Consider the following 20,718-nt stretch of genomic DNA (forward strand, 5'->3'; position numbering starts at 1 on the left):
TTTAAATAGAGCTCCTCCAGCTGACAGACCTTACTGCTCATGCGTAGTCCGCCCGACGCGCAGATCAGCAGTGGGGAACCCAGAAGACCAGGTAAGTGGATCCAATTAGCCTGCAATTGCGCGCGGGGCAGACTGATTTCACCGGGCGCGTTACTCACGCGCCCAATAGACCCCCCAGCCGCGAACACGCCGCCCTGGTAATATCGAGCCCAATAATCCGGGACAAAATTAATGGCACTTGGAAAAGTATGGGCTAATAAATGAAAGTCAGCACGGACTTGTTTAAGGAAAATCATGTTTGACTAACTTGATTGAGTTCTTTGATGAAGTAACAGAGAGGGTTGATGAGGGTAGTGTGATTGATGTTGTGTATATGGACTTTTAAAAGGCATTTGATAAAGTACCACATTATAGACTTGTTGGCAAAATTAAAGCCCATGGGATTAAAGGGACAGTGGCAGTGTAGATACAAAATTGGCTAAGAGACAGAAAGTAAAGCGTAGTGGTGAACGGTTGTTTTTCAGACAGGAGGGAAGTATACAGTGGTGTTCCCCAGGGATCGGTATTAGGACCACTGCTCTTTTTGACATATATTAATGACCTGCACTTGGGTATACAGTGTATAATTTCAAAATTAGCAGATGACAGAAACTCGGAAATGTAGTAAACATTGTGGAGGATAGTAGGATAGTAACAGACTTCAGGAGGACATAGACAGACTGGTGAAATGGGCAGACACACGGCAGATGAAATTTAACGCAGAGAAGTGTGAATTGATACATTTTGGTAAGAAGAATGAGGAGAGGCAATATAAACTAAAGGATACAATTTTAAAGGGAGTGCAGGAACAGAAAAACCTGGGGGTGTACGTACACAAATCTTTGAAGGTAGCAGGACAAGTTGAGAAGGCTGCTAAAAAGCATATGGGATCCTTGACTTTATTAATGGAGGCATAGAGTACAAAAGCAAGGAAATAATGCTAAACCTTTATAAAACACTGGTTAGGCCTCAGCTGGAGTATCATGTTCAATTCTGGGCACCACACTTTAGGAAGAATGTCAAAGCGTTAGAGAGGATGTAGAAGAGATTTACTGGAATGGTACCAGGGATGAGGGACTTCAATTATGGGGAGACACTGGAGAAGCTGGGGCTGTTCTCCTTAGAACAGAGAAGGTTAAGGGGAGATTTGATAGAGGTGTTCAAAATCATGAATGGTTTTGATAGAGTAAATAAGGAGAAATTGTTTCCAGTGGCAGAGGGGTCGGTATCCAGAGGACACAGATTTAAGGTGATCAGCAAATGAACCGGAGGCGACATGAGGAAACATTTTTCTATGCAGCGAGTTGTAATGATCTGGAATACACTGCCTAAAAGGGTGGTGGAAGCAGATTCAATGGTAACTTTCAAAAGGGAATTGGATAAATACTTGAAGGGAAAAGATTTACAGAGCTATGGGGAAAGAGCAGGGAATGGGACTAATTGGATAGCTCGTTCAAAGAGCCAGCACAGGCACGATGGGCTGAATGGCCTCCTCCTGTGCTGTACCATATTATGATACAATGATAATAAAATTATTTACAACGTAAGTCCAATTAGCAACATTAGGATGCATTTTCTGATCACTAAGGCCAGTGATGTTGGAGGGGGGCAGGCACTGGGCAGGGGGGCAGGCAAATCTGGCTCAGATCCATATAACTGGATCTGTATCACTTGAGTGCCAACTGCAATTTTCTGGCAGAGCTTTTAGACTGGCCTAAGGTGGTAGCCATTGCTTTATTTAAATATCAGAATGCATTAAAATAAAGCCTAGCACAATTTTCCATCCGCACAGGACAGGATTGGATGGGTGCTTTCTTTGCTAATCTGGGTAGGTACAGTGAAGCTCCATGAGCAATGGAGCTCTTAAATGGTGAAAGGCTTTTTAGTTTTTTTTAATTTCCAGTTTTAAAGTATGTTTTTATTACTGGACTCTTACTAATGTTTTTCACATTTTATGAGAATATTTTTCATAGTTGCTTTGAGAAGGTGGTGATGAGCCTACTACTGGAACCGCTGCAGTCCTTGTGGTGAAGGTTCTCCCACAGTGCTGTTAGTTATGGAGTTCCAGGATTTTGAACCAGTGATGATGAAGGAACAGCGGTAAATGTCTAAGTCAGGATGGTGTGTGACTTGGAGGGGATCTTGGAGGTGGTGGTGTTGCCATGCACTTGCTGCCCTTGTCCTTCTAGGTGGTGGAGGTCGCAGGTTTGGGAGGTGCCGTCAAAGAAGCCGTGGCGAGTTGCTGCAGTACATCCTATAGGTAATACACACTGCAGCCATGGTCGCCAGTGGTGGAGGGAATGGATGTTTTTAGGTGGTGCGTGCTGCTTTGCCCTGGATGCTTTGTCGAGCTTCTTGAGTGTTGTTGCAGCTGCAAGTGGACAGTATTCCATCACACTCCTGACTTGTGTCTTGTAGGTGGTGGAGAGGCTTCGGAGAGTCAGGAGGTGAGTCAGTCATGGCAGAAACTTAGCCTCTGTCCTGCTCTAGTAGCCATGACATTTATGTGGCTGGTCCAGATGAGTTTCTGGTCAATGGTGACCCCCAGGATGTTGATGGTGGAGGATTCAGCGATGATGATGCCATTGAATGTCAAGGGGAGGTGGTTGGGCTCTCTCTTGATGGAGATGGTCAATGCCTGGCACTTGTGTGGCACGAATGTTACTTGCTGTTTACTTATCAGCCCAAGCTTGGATGTTGTCCAGGTGTTGCTGCAGGAGGGCAAGGATGGCTTCACTACCTGAGGAATTGTGAATGGAGCTGAACACTGTGCGAACAGCCTCACTTATGATGCAGGGAAGGTCATTGCTGAAGGTAGTTGGGCCCAGGACACTGTGGAACGCCTGCCATGATATCCTGGGGCTGAGATGATTGGCTTCCAACAACCACAACCATCTCCCCTTGTGCTAGGTATCACTCCAGCCACTGGAGAGTTTTCCCCCTGATCCCCATTGACTTCAGTTTTCTTTGAATTGTGCCATGGGATCTTTTATGTCCACCTGAGAGGGCAGATATTTAACATTTGATTTGGTCTAACATTTCATTCGAAAGACGGTACCTCCAATAGTGCAGCACTCCCTCAGTGCTGCATTGCACTCAGTCAGCCTAGGTTATGTGCTCCAGTCTCTAAAGTGGGACTTGAGCCCACAACCTCCTGACTCACAAGTGTGAGTACTACCTCTGAGCTGAGGATAACAACTATCTAGCAACCTTTGTTGGAAGTGTGCATGTGTGTTGTCAGGTGATGACAGCATGTGCCGAAGCTGTGATAGTTGAACAAATGGCCAGCACTCGCTCCTCAAGCTAACACATGAAGAATGTCTGCTTCCATGTAGTACTGGGGCACTAGCACTGTCTGCTGAGGTATATCCTAGTATGGCTCATTGCCTTCCAAAGTAGAAAAGGATACGGACTGGTCCTGTTTTGCCCCTAAAAAACGGCCGGCCAGCAACTGAAGATGCCTAGAGCCAGCTTGATGCAATATTTAGATGGGCCTGTAAATGGTGAGCAGCCCGCCCACCTGAAACAGGCAAAAAAGCTGCTTAAATATGCAAATCATGGCCTATTATAGGATCCCTATTGCAAAATTCAGGCGCAAATGGGGAGAGCATGTGCCATGCACGCTCAGCCCTTGGGTATGCAATTGAGTGAAACTCTCACACCTAGGATTTACCCTGTGTTGAGAGTTATGGGAACCAAATGTTTCTCCCAGGCCTTCTCTCCTGAACCTCTTAGCAGCTAAGATGGAGAGCCACATAAATAAGAGATCTGGAAACAGGGCGTCAGTCTATTCTCTTGGCCAAGTATGTGATAAGATAGACTCAAGAAGGGTAGAAAAAGAGGAAATAACAGGGATAATTTTATGACTCCAAGCTGCCAACAAGGAACCTCATCTGACATGGCGCATATCAGAAATTCATACGTTAGCCATATCAATTTTCCGACTACTAAAATTAGTTGAACAGAAAATCATGCCCAGCATGCAAATTTCTAATCTGCACTGCCGGTGAGTGAGGCTTTCCACCACCAGCAGTAGTCTCAGGATAAGGGGTTGGACATTAAGGACTGAGATGAGGAGAAATTTCTTCACTCAGAGGGTTGTGAATATTTGGAATTCTCTACCCCAGAGGGCTGTGGAGGCTCAGTTGTTGAGTATATTTAAGACTGAGATCGATAGATTTTTGGACTCTAAGGGAATCAAGGGATATGGGGATCGGGTGGGAAAGTAGAGTTGAGGTCGAAGATCAGCCATGATCTTAATGAATGGCCGTATGGCCTACTCCTGTCCCCATTTCTTATGATCTTAGCAACATAATAATGCAACTTGGAGAAATATACAACAAAAACACTATGCTGTCAGTGAATTTAATTAGTTATCTGAATCCCTCAACTAGATTGCTGTCTACACTGATGTCTCTCTGATTGCCTATCATCCATCTATCTATCTATCTATCTATCTATCTACACACACCTGCACCTTGACATGGTGGGAATGCTTGTGTGCTCCTATTACCTTGAAAGCTATGCTGGCAGGAATATAGCTTTTGGTAGGGCCACTCAAGCTAGACAGGTCGAAAGATAGGAGCCAGATTATAGGCAGTCCACTCAGTAGGGGAGTTGTGAGTCAGGCTAATGACCAGTCCACGTAAAAATTTCTTTTATTGCAGAAACAGCCCAGAGACAAGATGAGACTGTTACAGACTTGCAAATATAACTCATCTGTGGAGAATCATGATCTGCTGGATCCAAGGCAAGAGGATGCTCAGATGGAGTCTGATATCGTTTTGTGGACAGACAGCAGTGGAAGAAATGGGTTGCCTCATGAGAGTCTAACTAATGTAGATTCTGGAAGTACAAAAAGATGGGCAAGAAAGAAAAGATCAAGATATTCAGAAGCGCAGTGGTGTCAGTGTTGATACATGATGCTGACACTTGGGTATTTACCAAGAAAATTGAAAAGAAACCCGATGACACCTACACAAAGCTGTGGCAGAAAGCCTTAGATGTCTGCTGGAAAGACCACGTGGGTAATTTTAACCTCTAAGAATGGGTAGGTTGGAGGCGGGGAGGCAGTAAAAACAGTGGATGTATGAAGCGGGACCGCATCCCGGCTCCATCGCGCCAGGCATGTTTGGATGCGCGCGCGCAACAGACACCTGGAAGTCCCGCCCCCACTTAAAGCTGGCGGGCCGATACTTAAAGGGGCAATGTACCTCATTGAAATAGTTGAGGTACTTGATTTCTTGTGTATTACAGAAATTAAATAACTTTAACCTTACCTGTTTGGGTTTCCCAAAGCTTCCGATTCACATCAGGTGAAAGCAGGCGAGAAGGGCCGGATCCATGTGGCGAGTGCCTTTATTGCACTGCTTATGGGCCCGGAGGAGCAGGAGTGCTTCTTCCAAGCCCAATAAGCTCACCTGGCATGACGTGACCCCACCTCCCACCCTGATGCTGGACCCTTCCGATGCTGGACCCCCCTCAATGGTGGTGCCCCCCCCCCCACCACCTCCAACTCTTCACCTGACCACCATTCTCTTCTCTCGACCTGCGATTGACCTCGAATCTCTGCAACCTCTTCACTCGACCTCTGATTTCTTCTTCCTCTTCGAGTGACCTCTGATCTCTTATTTATCTTCGAGCGATCTCCGGTCTCTTCCTGGCATCAGCTCCCCTCCCTCCCCACCATGACCTCCATGGCCCACGATCCCAACTTCCCTCTCCTCCAATCCCCGGCATTCCTGCCCGATAGCCAGAAGGCCTGTCAATCAGGCTGGCTGCTGGGCGCAAAGTCCGGAAGTAAAATTTATTGACCTCGTTAAGGCCGCGATCACAGATTGTGACGCGCCAACTTACATTCTGAATTTTGTGGCCGATTATCTTCCCCCCCAGTCCCTTCCTGCCACCCTGTAAAAATCATGCCCCACATCGCCGATGAGATATTATATGAAGGCTTAGAAAAAATAACAAGCGTAGTAATAAAGCATATAAGGCTGAAGCTTGCTGATCATTCCTTCAGAGCAAAAGAGAAACCAGTTTAAGAATTATTATTCTGGGAACCAAAATACAAAAACAAAAAGAGCGGCTGGCCTACAATGCTCAACTTGTAGTGGATACAGAAATTCCCATGTAAGAATTACTATTATGCATTACATTTGCTTTACAGCTGGGCTTGTTAATCAGAAAAAAGTGAAAAACAGAAGTATTCGCGCTACTGAGAGGAAAGGCTAACTAATAACTATGCTGTGACTCCACTTGTCAGAAGATGTTAATAAATACGTCTGTGTACAATTAGGCAGATTTATAAAAAAGCTCAACAACAGTTGTATAGATAATGCTAAAGTTTTATTACCCATGACAATTATATTCTGCATAATAGAAACATACTATCATGACTGTATGGTAGAAAGACAGGCTTTCTAATTGTTGCAAATGAATACTCAAAACTCTTCCTTCTCATTTTTTTTCCATTGGTTCAACGTGTATTCAAATTGGATATTAAAATAATCTTGAAGTTAGATACTTTGATGCAGCTGAGTTTTCTGGCAAATTCCAAGAAAAATGCAGAACTGGAAATCACACATGCAGACCTCATGCTATTCACTTTACGAGATGAGTTTTAAAAATAACTAAACTGAGTAAACTTACATAAGGAAAAATACCTCGCCCTCATTATAATATTGTTACTTATAGGCAATAAGCACTCTGCTCCCAAATATTTTTTTGAAAGTTCTTAACTATAAAACACATATCATTATAATATACAGAATAGTAAGGAGCCCAAGGACTGTATTATAACAAGAGTTGATCGTATTTTAAAAGTCTAATCTAATTACAATTGTAACCCTTTACATTGTGATACACTAAGACCAGTTGTATTTTGTGCTTTCTGCCAAAGCTGATACAAATGCAGTAAAATCCATATTATAATCAGTATAGTAGAATTAGCTCAAGTGAATACTTGATAAAAAATATTCTTGTTAAGCTAACAGAATGGAAAAAAATCCAGAAACACTTTCTATATCTACCCACCATATTAATTCCTACTAAACAAATGCATTTGTACCCAATATAAAAAGTTTGCAATTCATGTTATGAAGTTACCTGCTGTGACCTGCAATGGTATTCTCAATGCAAGGGTAGTTAATTCACAGATCATACGAAGATAGGAGGGGGACTGTGAATTTAGAGGAAGCAGTAAGATCGTACAAAAAACTCCACAGGATTGCACCTGGGCTAATCAGTGGCAAATGGTGTTCAATATGGACAAATGTAAATCGGAAGGCAATAAACAAAGCAAATAACATCCCAATCTACTTGAGTTCAAAACCCCAGAGATTATGCTAAAGTTCTCCAGTGCTCTGGTCAGGCTGTATTTGGAATACAGCCTGACCAGAGCACTGTCAGAGCATACGTACAGTTCTGGTTATCCTAGAGGCTGTGCAGAAGAGATTAACAAGCTTCATTATCTGGTGACCAGGGGATGCGATGTGAGGAATGACTTGATTAGATGGTGCTTGTCTACCTCAAAAATAAATGTCTCACTGGGGACCATATACAGGTTTCTAATAAGACTTATTAGATGGTGAAAGAAAACCCAAAACATTTCTTTCGGACAGCAAGACAAGAATGCACAGGTTTAGGGCTACGAAGGGTAAATTTAAGATATTTACATAAGGAAGAATTTCTTAATAGACAGTAGCTACAATAAAGTTGCCTAGAAAGTAGTCTGAGGCCAGGACACTAAAATTATTTAAGAAACAACTACATGCTATAATGGGAAAATCAGTAGGGTTGGCATTTTGGAATGATACAATCAAATGGGGTGAAGCACTTTCTTCATCTGAAAGTATCTTGTGCTTGTGTTACCCACCAAGCTGGAGCAGTTTAACATTCTGAAATTATTCACATCTTTAGGGAAGGAAACAAAATCAGCCAGGATTCCCACTCCTAACTGCTATCCAGTTGCCTTGCTGAAAAGTGCATGTGTGTGAATGTCAAGTGAGCATAGCATCAAGCATTGTGGTGCTCCTCTATCACCTTTCTCTCAGGTATGATTTGCAAGGTCTTATGCCAATTTAGAACACTCTCTGTGTACAGTGAACCTACATGAAAATTACAATTATAGCACATGTTAAATACATCTGTACACCTTCATTATCAAAAATGGCTTTTCATTTTACACCAGCTGCCACAATACTTGGATTATTTCATTATATTCCTGAAAGCAGATCCCTCCAAAATCGCTATTTTCAAGTAGATTCTTTCAATAAATTCACCAGATGATACGCTGAATTTGTGTAACCAGCTTTTAGGTTTATTAACTGCAAAGTTTTTTCACAGCACTTGGTTTGGCCAATAATCATTTTTATGCTAGGATTATCCTGTACCTGTATCATATATGTTCAAGTCAACCAGTTCGACAGGCAACATGGTGGCAATGTTTTTATCAATGTCTCTTTTCATTGCTTTGTACAAGATTGCATCACTTATGCAATGAATTAGCACACAGTAATGAATATTATTAGTATTTCAATACTTTTCTGCCAGATGCTTTCAGGAATGCCTTTTCTGCACACTGTTGGCATGCATCCAACAGTTGCTTTTCACAGAAATCATTACATCCAAAGAATTATACCCTTTGCTTGCAGCGACAGCTCTTGAAAAGCAATCCCACATATGTTGTTACTTAACAATGACAAACAGCCCTAAAGCATGTAGCATGATTTGATAATTTATCAGCTGTGGTAATTGTCGTGTGCAGCTAAAAGGCATAAGGGGCCTGAAATTCCTCTTTTCACGGAAAATGCGAAAGACCTGCTTTTATTGATAATCGTTAATTGTTAATAAAAATGTGGAAGAACTAAAACATTCCACACCTGTAGGAAAACATTTATTAGCAGCAACAAACAAATATCAGGTTGTCACATCTTGTAATTTTTGTTCATTTTTTTTTCATGCAGAGGATTTTGGAATGAGCTGCATTTAAATATTCTGTTTTACAACAAAAGTGAATTTGCACCGGTTTTAAAAAAGCTTCAAGCTGGCTGCAGGTATTGAAGGTGTGGTATTAAAGCCAGACGAGACAGTTTGTAGAATGTTCCACCTCAGGAGAAATTGTAATGGGGTATAAGGAAATGGCAGAGATGTTAAACAAAGATTTTGTATCTGTCTTCACAGTAGAAGGCACAAAAAAACCCAGAAATAATGGGGAACCAAGGGTCTAATGAGAGTGAGGAACTTAAAGTAGTTAATATTAGTAAAGAAAAAGTGCTGGAGAAATTAATGGGACTAAAAGCTGACAAATCTTCTGGATCTGATGGCTGACATCCTAGGGTTCTAAAAGAGGTGGCTGCAGAGGTAGTGGATGCATTGGTTGTGATCTTCCAAAATTACCTTGATTCTAGAACGGTCCTGGTGGATTGGAATGTATCAAATGTAACACCGCTATTCAAGAAAGGAGGGAGAGAGAAAACAGAAAACTACAGGCCAACTAGCCTGACGTCAGGGGCACAATTTTAAAAGGGAGAAACAGGTGGGTAGGGGGCATTCAAAATCGCAACCATTTCGGACCTGCCCCCAACCCGCCTCCAACTCGCCCACTTCCCATTTTCACCGGGGCAGGTGACCAACCTGCTCCCAAGAGGTGGGTTGGTGATTAAAACCTTTCAAGGAGGCTGTGGGCCTCCATTTCTCCAGAGTTTCCAATTTCAACCTCTGGGGGCCGGGATTCCTGGACATTCTCTTTTACGCCACGTGAAAGGAGACAAGAAGGCCCAAAACTAACAGGTGTATGCCTTTCTGGCACATTTTGTGGACCTGCAGGAACAGGAGTGCTTCCCCCAGGCCCAACAAACCTACCTGCATCGACCCCCCCAATCATCGCGGACCCCCCCACCCCCCGATCTCTGACCCTCCCCCTCCACGATTGCAGACCCCCAAATCCCCCCAACAATCGCGGACCCCGTGATGACTCCCTATCCCGACACTCCCCCCCCCCCCCCCCCCCCCCCATGACTGACCCCAGATCCCTCCCCCCATGACTGATACCCTCCATGACCCCCCCATGACCCTGTGCCCCATGCCCACCCATACCCCGTGACCACCCAGGCCCCCCCATCCATACAAACAAAGACTTATCTGAAGACGTACCTGAACACATCCTCTCCTTGACTGCTCTACCGTCCGACTGAGGCCAGCCTATTAATCAGGCTGGCCTGTCGGACGGCAAACCGACAAAAAAAAAGGACATCCTTACATCAAATTGTGAGGACGTCCGGGAAACCCGTACTTCTGGGTTTCCCGTCCGCAATTTGACCCCCCCGTCCCCTTCCCGGCTTGGGGTCAAAATCATGCCCCCAGTAGTCGGGAAAATGCTGGTATCTATTATTAAAGACATGATAACGGGGCACTTAGGAAATTATAGTATGATTAGGTAGAGTCAACATGGTTTTATGGAAGGGAAATTGTGTTTGATAAATCTATTGGATTTTTTTGAGGATGTAACTAGCAAGGTTGATAAAGGGGAACCAGTGAATGTAGTATATTTGGATTTTCAAAAGGCATTCAATAAGGTGCCACACAGGTGTAAGGTTGATACACAAGATAAGGGCTCATGAGGTTGGGGGTAATATATTAGCATAATTAGAGGATTGGTTAATGGACAGAAAACAGAGAGTAGGAATAAACGGGTCATTCTCAGGTTGGCAGGCTGTAACTAGTGGGTTGCCGCAAGGATCAGTGCTTGGGCCTCAGCTATTTACAATCTATATTAATGACTTAGATGAAGGGACCGAATGTAATGTATCCAAGTTTGCTGACAATACAAAGCTAGGTGGGAAAGTAAGCTGTGAGGAGGACACAAAGAGTCTGCAGAGGGATATAGACAGGTTAAGTGAGTGGGTGAGAAGATGGCAGATGGAGTATAATGTGGGGAAATGTGAGGTTATTCACTTTGGAAGGAAGAATAGACAAACAGAATATTTTTTAAATGGTAAAAAACTATTAAACGTTGGTGTTCAGAGGGATTTGGGTGTCCTTGTACATGAAACATAAGAAGTCAACATACAGGTACAGCAAGCAATTAGGAAAGCAAATGGCATGTTGGCCTTTATTGCAAGGGGGGTTGAAGTACAAGAGTAAGGAAGTCTTGCTGCAAATGTACAGGGCTTTGGTGAGACCACACCTGGAGTACTGTGCACAATTTTGGGCATCTTACCTAAGGAAGGATATGCCTGCCTTAGAGGCGGTGCAACAAAGGTTCACTAGATTGATTCCTAGGATGAGGGGTTGTCCAATGAAGAGAGATTGAGTAGAATGAGTCTATACTCTCTGGAGTTTAGAAGAATGAGAGGTGATCTAATTGAAACATACAAGATTGAGAGAGGGCTTAACAGGGTAGATGCTGAGAGACTGTTTCCCCTGGCTGGAAAGTCTAGAACTAGGGGGCATAGTCTCAGGATAAGGGGTCAGACATTTAGGACTGAGATGAGGAGAAGTTTCTTCACTCAGAGGGTTGTGAATCTTTGGAATTCTCTACCCCAGAGGGCTGTGGCTGCTCAGTCGTTCAGTATAGTCAAGGTTGAGAACGATAGATTTTTGGACTCTAAGGGAATCAAGGGATATAGGGATCGGGTGGGAAAGTGGAGTTGAGGACGAAGATCAGCCACGATCTGATTGAATGGCGGAGCAGGCTCGAGGGGCCGTATGGCATACTCCTGCTCCTATTTCTTATGTTCTTATGTTCTTACAGTGAAGGTCAATTGTCTCATCCAAGGCCATTTAAGCCAGAATGTCCCTTATTCATTTTCAGAATAGCAGGAGATGTTTTTTTAAACAAAAGAAGGGAAAGGTAAGGTAGCCAGTTTTATTGAAAGTCCTAGTAGAAAATCACTAATCAGGGGCAGAGTCGGAGAGCTAGCTCTCCCACTGGTTGGCTGCATAGAGAAAGGGACAAAGGACACATGAACTGTGAGTCAGCCAGGTACATCTGGGGAGGAAACTTGACCTGGTGAGGGGAAACTCACTCTTTTCAAGCCCAGAGTCAGACAGAACTAGAAAAGCTGTCCAGGAAAATTTACGCCTGCCTGCTAATAAGGACAGTGCAGTATAGTTTTATTATTTTTCATGTTCTTGAGGGTTTAGTCGTGAGTTGAATCAAGGTGAGATTCGATTAATTATGTTACTTTGTATATTCATTTGCTGTCTGTAAAATAAAGCAGCCTAATAATTAGGGATGGGCAATAAATGCTGGCCTTGCCAGTGATGCCCACATCCCATGAACAAATTTTTAAAAAAAATTCTTATCTGGCCTCGTTTTAGTCAGCCTGTGGAAAGATTGGAATGGATGATCCAAGCATCCAGTTCAACTAACCAGTGGAAACGGCTCACTGGACTGGAAGACCCCGGAAATTTTTCTTGTGTCTGATTAGATCAGCCCTCCTATAAAGGGAGCTGATCTGCCTGTCTGCCAGCATTTGTGCGGGGTGGGGGGGTGGAGGCGGAGGAGGAAAGGGGAGCTCAGTGTGGACATCCATATAGCCACCCAAGAAGTGCCCATAGTGGCATGGATGCCTGCTGGCAGTATTCAAACAATGACCCTGGATACTTTGGGGTCAGGGGCAGATGTCACCTTCATCTGCCTTGCCACACCTGCACCACTGAGCAAGGCCAAGGATTTTCGGATTCATTGTTATTATTTAAAAGGTGATAATTACTTGAAATAACCTGACAGGCAAAAACATAAAGAGCATTCTCATGTAGTTGAATGGTAGGCTGGAGGAGAGATCGTACGAGGGTGGTGAACTTTATAGGCCAAATAGCTTTTTGATAGCATTTGACTCAGTGGTAGCACTTTTGCTTCTGAGTCAGAGGGTTGTGGATTCATGCTCCACTCCTGAGACGTGAGCACATAATCCAGGCTGACACTTCAGTGCAGTGCTTTGGAGGTGCTGCACTGTCAGAGGTACTGGCTTTCAGATAAGATGTTAAACTGAGGTCCCATCTGCCCTCTCAGGTAGATATGAACAATTGCATGTAATTTTCGAAGAAGGGCAGGGGAGCTCTCCTGTTGTCCTGGTCAATATTTATCCCTCAACCAACATCACTAAAACAGAAAATCTGGTCATTATCTCATTGCTGTTTGAATGACCTTATTGTGCATTTTTGACTGTCGTATTTCCTTACAACAGTGACTACACTTTTTCAAAAAGTACTTAATTGACTGTGAAGCACTTTGACATGTCCTGAGGTTATGAAAGGCACTATAATTATTTATTATGGAACCTTGGGAAGGAGGTTCAATGCAATGACCAAAGTGAAATTTCCCATCTATATGTTTTTGTACTTGGGACAAGAAAAAGACATCAGGCCCATAAGTGGATAAATTTATAACTTTAAGGGAAATATCCTTGGTATGTATAAGATAATAGGGCTGATTTTCCTGATCCTTGCCCACAGGGTAGAGATGGAGCTAGGCCTTTGACTGCAATAAATACAGGCCTATTAAAGTAATTTAAATGAGGCAGGGGGAGGCATTTCTGGCCTTCGGCATCATTTTTCTAGATTAAACGCTTACTGGATGCCCAGGGATACATGGCACTGTGGCCAGGGTCCCAGGGGCAGGCTGAAGACTGGAGGTGCGAATTTTAAAAATAATTAAATTGTGTCCTCCCCCCATGATGTTCAGGTGTGATCGCTTGTTCTAGTTGCTGATCTTGATCTCTGAGGCCTGACACAAAGCTGCAAACTTAAGAGGCCTGTAACTGTGTCTGACTTTCCTGCTCCTTCCATTGGTGTTAGGCCCTGGCAAGGGAGCCCCAAGGCCCTGTTAAAGGTCCAGGACAGGAAATCACAACTCTGCTCGGCTGGGCAGAAGCAGTGTATTTCGGGTTGAGGGGTGGCCAAGAAAATCTGCCTTGATCAATTGAAGAATGAAGTTTATTCACAAGCACGGTAATGTATTTAAAATACATTACAAGGTTCTTTAAAGAGTAACAGATGCTTGATAGCAACAATCATTCACTGCATTCATGTCTCAGCTTTGTTAAACAAGTTAAATTGGTCTTTGCACTTTTAAACCCTTAAGGCATATGCTGGATGATCCATCACTGTAGGTGTAATTTAGTACGAATATCAAGCATCGGTGTTACACTTAAAACACTTCTCAGTATTAATATAGAACTGACAACAGTCAAAGAAAGTTTACATTTAATAATAAATGCCTCGTATTGTGTTGTGGTTCAGTTTAAAATATATTAAATTATAGTATAGAACTGCAACAAAACCATAAATTTCTGTCCAGATAGAATTCCAAAAGTAAAAGAAACAAGTACAGGTACTCTATTCATATCACAGAATGATTTAAAGCCCTTAGGCTACAATATTGAATTAAACTGGCTAACATGTAAGGTACTTACTTACATGTCATAAAATAGTTTTTACTATTACTGTCAATCTACATTCAGTTGGCAATAGTGCTCAGTGTGAAATACCAGAGGGCAACAGTTCTTTGCGCTGCTTGATTATGATGCTACAGGGCAGACGATTTCCCCATAGCAATAACTTTTGACCTATAGAATAAAGCCCTCAGTCTTTGGTTTTAGTCATGGTGACAGCCATGAATTCTTCTGTAACCTTTGGTCAAACAGTAGGTTTACTCATTAATCTTTTGGTTTTCTGATCACCACCATTTCTACATCAAAATTGTGATTCTATTGTGTACAAAAAGTTTGATAACACGAAGATACAATTTCTTTAAACTGTTTTCTGCATCAGTTGTACATTATTCTGCTCTGTGTACATTCTTTTATCTTTACCACAGACTTACCACAGTTCTCAAAAACAATAAGCCACTCCCCCAGCCACTTCTACATAAATTGGCCTATCTTGTACTATAACAGAATTAGTATATATTATTCTAGGTAAAAGCATTAGATTACGTCTAACATTTAGACATATACAAATGGGGTTAAATTGCACTTTGCAAAATAAGAATACAAACACATTACTGAATAGTGCACAATTCCTCTGCTATTTTAACATGCATTTAGGCATTTGTATGCACACTGCAATGTCATCACAAAACACTCCTAAACCCACTTGGCTAAGTATGACCAATCCTGAGGTGAAGTTTATGGGTGCCAATATACTACAGATGCTGCTCTCAGACTGTTACCTGTACAGTGCGTGGCGCATTTGTCAGACCCAAGTTATGTTGCCAGCTGTGCCCCAAACCCAGCTTAGCAACAAAGGAGATGTGTGTGTGCTGAGCTCCACTCCCCAGACGGCTAATTTTCAATGTTATGAAAGAATGGACAGCAGCATCGACTTTTTCTATTTAAAGGATTCCATACCAAATTTTTAAAAAAGGTTCTAAGTGCACCAGAACATTTTTAAGAAAACGTGGCTTTATGCAGAACTGGAACTAAATTACACGTGCTGCAAAGCCCAGGCAATGTGATACTATGGGCCCGATATTAGGAGGGTAACGCGCCCAGTGAAATCGGGGTGCTCCGCACACAATCGCTGGCTAATTGCAGCCACTTACCTGTGCTTCCGGGTTTCACGCTGGAAAGCTGTGCAGCGGGCAGACTGCGCATGCGCAGGATAGGCTGTCAGCTGGAGGAGCCCTATTTAAAAGGGCAGTCCTCCACTGACTGATGCTGCAGAAAATAGGAAAAATTACAGCATGGAGCAGCCCAGGGGGAAGGCTGCTCCCAGGTTTAATGATGCCTCACTCCAGGTATTATTGGATGGGGTGAGGAGGAGGGGGAGGACAGAGATCTTCCCCCAGCGGGCAGGAGGAAGCGACCTGCTTCTGCCACCAAGAAGGCCTGGCTCAAGGTGGCAGAGGAGGTCACCTGCACCACCAACATATCACGCACCTGCATACAGTGCAGGAGGCGCTGCAATAACCTAAGTAGGTCAGCCAAAGTGAGTACACTTACTCATTCCCCTACACTCTGTCTGCCACATCACCGCCCCCACCCCACATCTCCTTCTGCACTGCCAGCACTACTCTATCACATCACTCCTCACACCCACTCAAAGCTGATCCTCATCTTACCTGCACTTACTCACCTCGCCAGTACTCATCCCGCCACTACCACTCAACCCAATCCTCATACAATCTCATGGCTCTAGCTCATACTCACCCTCTCGTGCATCTCTTTCACGAGGGTCAGCCTCACTCAATCTGCCACTACCTGTGCTGCAGCCACAGGGAATGCATCACATATGTGCAGTAGGCAGCGTAAGGCAAACGTGTTGTGAGCATGAAGGGGATGCACAAGGGTGTTTGAGGGTTTGTCATGGTTTTTAGTTACATTTAATTTCTGATCAACTCACATAACATATTATATTGTCACCACTACTGCCACGTCTTTGCGAACCTTGTCTGGTTTGTGCGATAATGCCCTTTCCTGAGGATCACAATGAAGACCCACACCTGATGCCACCCATTGTGTCACTGCAGAGTGGGTGTAGATGTATTTGCAGGGCTCTTTTGTGCAGACGACTGAGAGACTGATGTCCCCGGTGGCACTCTGGAAGGATACGGAGGAGAAGTTGTTGAGGGCAGTGGTGACTTTGACAGCGACAGGTAAGAAGATGGTGCTCGGGCCAGCCGGGAGCAGCTCGGCATGAAGGAGGCTGCAGATGTCCACGACTACATGTCGAGTGACTTTGAGCCTCCGTGTGCACTGCTGCTCAGAGAGGTTCAGGAAGCTGAGCCTCGGTCTGTGGACCCTGTGGCGAGGGTAGTGCCTTCTGCGATACATCTCTCTCTGCCGTTGCCCTCCCTCCTGCCATGCAGGTGGATGTGTCACAGCACTGTGTTGTGGAGCTCCACGTGTCAGAGGTGGACGGCATGGCCGGCGAGGCTGGTGATGCTGTTCGTCCTCCGAGGCGGTCATGACTGCAGCTACAGTGGCCCCCATCCGGAAGATGTACATTTGAGGGGGTCTGCAAGGTAGGTACATGTGTCTGGACACCGGGGTAAGTGTGCAAGTTTGTGAATTTTTTTGTTAGGAGGAGGGTGGTGGAGGCCAAACTTTGTCCAAAGTGACAGAGTGGCCTCCTGCAATGAGTGAGGGTCTCCCCCCTCCCCCCACACCTGTCAAATGGACCTTTGCAGCTGCCACAGGCTGATGGCTGCAACACTTCCATTTCAACTGGGAGTGTTTCCCTCAGTACGGGAAACAGTCCCAGTTGTTTGGAAAATCCCACCCCTCCTAAAACATCATGTTAATCAGGTCTGTAAACGACCTTAAGTACCTAAATGATTACTTCAAGTGGCACCCCGCCAACTTTAATTGCTGGTGGGAGTCCCACATGCGGGGGCTGCGCGTGCATGTCAGCGCGTCACTGGGGAACCCGGAAGTGGGCGGGTTGAAGCCGGGCTCCAGACCCGCCCCGGGGATCCCTGATTTTCGCAGCTCCCCCGCCACGAAAGCACCCGCACGGGGGTGCGAAAATCAAACCCTATGTGTTAGAGGTGGTCTCACTTCTTGGTCTTAGAGTGCTTGAATATTGGATTGCCTCATAACTCCCTAGTTATGCTACATCTCTTGCAACAATATACATCCAAAACCACATTACGTTGACACAAAAGCAGTAGTATAATAGTCATGCACAATTATTCTGCTGAATATATTAGCATGTGAATAGCCCTGCTATGTCCGCTAAGTTTCTAAATTCTACTCACCTGTTTTTCAACATTTCTATAACCTTTTCTTTCTGGCTTTGTTTTGCGTTCTTGCACAATATTTCAGCTATTCCTTATTTCCTGTATTTTTCTTTCCATTTAATTAATTGATATTTCGTATCCATTTATTTTACATGTAACTATAGATGATAGATTCAGCGAGCAAAAAAGATTTGTTAAAAAATGTATTTTAAATGTGCAACACTTCCTTATAAAGATGCAGTATGTATGGCAAAGATAGATAGAATGATAATGCATAAATACTGACTGCAGTAGAAGGTTAAGGTGCTAGAATAGAGTTATTTAAATGGGTGTGTTATAAACCTGAAACCAGAGGGTGAAGGCACTGTTGCACACTTATGAGGTCACTTCTACAAATGAGGGGCAGCAATAATTTATCAGCTGTAGCCTGAAAATTGCCATTTTATTAAACCTTGGACTGAGCCACGGTAAATTTAAAAAAACCTGTTGTGAGCAGATCACTGACAATGCTTTGGACAGCAAATGGCAGGAGTTACAAACAAATTTTGCTTATGACTGATCTTCATACATGTTTTATGTTTTGACCCAAGGATATTATCATTTATATTTACTGATTCATATTTTATCTGAAAAATCATATTTGACAATTTTATATGGGAGAGAATTTTCCAGTATCTTTTTTTTCCAATTAAAATAAATTGGTTTAACCATTATTTATGTACAGGTGTTCAGTGTTAGATTTGCACCTCATGATTAAACTAGTTACAATTAAAATTCTCATAATAAGCATATGTGGACACATTATTCATAAAGAAAATAGATTTGCCTTTTAAGATCATGCCAACAAAGTAGCTACTTGATTGCTCAGAAAAAAACACACTGCTAATTGCAATGTTGAATGTTTGCATCTAAGAATCATCCAAATATGACATTTGTTCAAGCTACATCTCATTAATCTAAAACACAGTTTAAATGCTTTGTTTGCAAATTATAATTATTTTGATTACACCAGTTACTGATAGTGATGCTTATTTGCAATGCATCCTTTTGAATTTGTTTAATTACATCTTGAAACATGGCGGAGAAGATTAATTAACCCACCTGGCTTCCTGGCATGAAGTCCTGGCTTGGATCTGTCATACTCATGTACATGTTTTCACCATCAAACTGTGAATAGAATAATAAATATTCAGAATGCATCCAAACTTAAAGTCTAGCCATAAAATATATTACAACCAAATATAGATTTTGTTGAAAAGGTTTGTTTTTGGTTTCATATTGCTTGTCTTTGATGTGCTTGTTCCCATCCTTATTGACCCTGGATGTCAGTGATTTGAGGTAATTAGTGCAGTGGTAATTACATCAGGCAAGCAAGAAATGAATGGTTTCCTTTCATCTGCAATCTGTTATGAAACAAAATGGCTCATTCTCTACAGCATGCACACACATATTGCTATTAGTCTTAATGAATTGCTAAATGAATCGCACTGTTTCTGGCAAGATACGAGAATGACGAAGCGTACCTAAAGTGCACCCTGATTCAGCTCCAGACCTCAAAAGTTGCAATTTGGCCGTAGAAAGTACATGCACATTAAAAAAGAGAAATGGTCCAATCTTTCAAAGTGAGCTTCATGTGCTTCAGATAGCTTCAGATATGTAATACTCAGTTTAGAGGTTTTAGCAGTAAATATGGTTTTGGAATCATATCGTTACAAGATGGAGTCCAGGTTCTTATCCATATTGATTGAGCCAGTTTCCATGTACATGCTCTATATATTCTTTGATTGATGAAACATAGATGGTACTGGTTAAATACAATTTAGATCTGTATGTTACTCTAATAAGGATCATGGATTATGTTATCTTAAATTTAAATTGATGATATAATTGTTGATTGACCATATAACTATCTATGGTAATGAAAATGAATTGACATAGCTCCTTTATGTAGTAAGGTTTGTTTTATGTTAATTAAGTTGATAAGCAACACCATTCTTTTTTCTTGAAACAGACACTTCAATAACTTAGGAATTCCTTAGATAAAACCAAAGTGTTGCAAAAATTAACAGGCCTCAGTACAATACATAGGCTACAGAGTCCTCAGTTCACCAGTATAAAAATTATTATGTTATAACGTGTTTCATCAGTGAAAACCATATTTAACTGTTCTATGTAACATTCGCTCCAGACAAGTGCCAGGCAATGACCATCTCCAACAAGAGAGAGACTAACCACCTCCCCTTGACATTCAACGGCATTACCATCGCCGAATTCCCCACCAACAACACCCTGGAAGTCACCATTGACCAGAAACTTAACTGGACCAGCCACGTAAATACTGTGGCTACAAGAACAGGTCAGAGGCTGGGTATTCTGCGGTGAGTGACTCACATCCTGAGTCCCCAAATCCTTTCCACCATCTACAAGGCACAAGTCAGGAGTGTGACTGAATACTCTCCACTTGCCTGAATGAGTGCAGCTCCAACAACACTCAAGAAGCTCAACACCATCCAGGACAAAGCAGTTCGCTTGATTGGCACCCCATCCACCACCTTAAACATTCACTCCCTCCACCACTGGCGCACAGTGGCTGCAGTGTGTACCATCCACAGGATGCACTGCAGCAACTCACCAAGGCTTCTTCAACAGTGCCTCCCAAACCCGCGACCTCTACCACCCAGATGGACAAGGGCAGCAGGCACATGGGAACACCACCACCTGCATGTTCCCCTCCAAGTCACACACCATCCTGACTTAGAAATATATCGCCGTTCCTTCATCCTTGCTGGGTCAAAATCGTGGAACTCCCTACCTAATGGCACTGCATCCGCACATCTTAAAAGAAGTTAGGGAAGAGATAGCAAAGGCATTATTACATATATATATAAATTCATTAGAAAAGGGAATAATGCCAGAGGGCTGGCGGACTGCTAATATGATTCGTATATTTAAAAAGGGAGATAGAACAAGCCCAGGGAATAATAGACCAATTA

At 43.1% G+C, this 20,718-nt stretch overlaps 1 protein-coding gene across 4 annotated transcripts in view; it reads right to left on the bottom strand.

The window, feature by feature from the left end:
- tox (thymocyte selection-associated high mobility group box) overlaps nt 1-20,718 on the bottom strand; it is a 231,394-nt gene that overhangs the window by 103,945 nt on the left and 106,731 nt on the right. For all 4 annotated transcript variants that reach the window (XM_067980115.1, XM_067980110.1, XM_067980112.1 and 1 more), the window contains exon 2: nt 18,827-18,892. In XM_067980115.1, the coding sequence (XP_067836216.1) occupies nt 18,827-18,892 (66 nt within the window). The remainder of the gene's footprint in view (nt 1-18,826; nt 18,893-20,718) is intronic.

This window comes from Heptranchias perlo, chromosome 3 (assembly GCF_035084215.1).
Source record: "Heptranchias perlo isolate sHepPer1 chromosome 3, sHepPer1.hap1, whole genome shotgun sequence".
NCBI lineage: Eukaryota > Metazoa > Chordata > Chondrichthyes > Hexanchiformes > Hexanchidae > Heptranchias > Heptranchias perlo.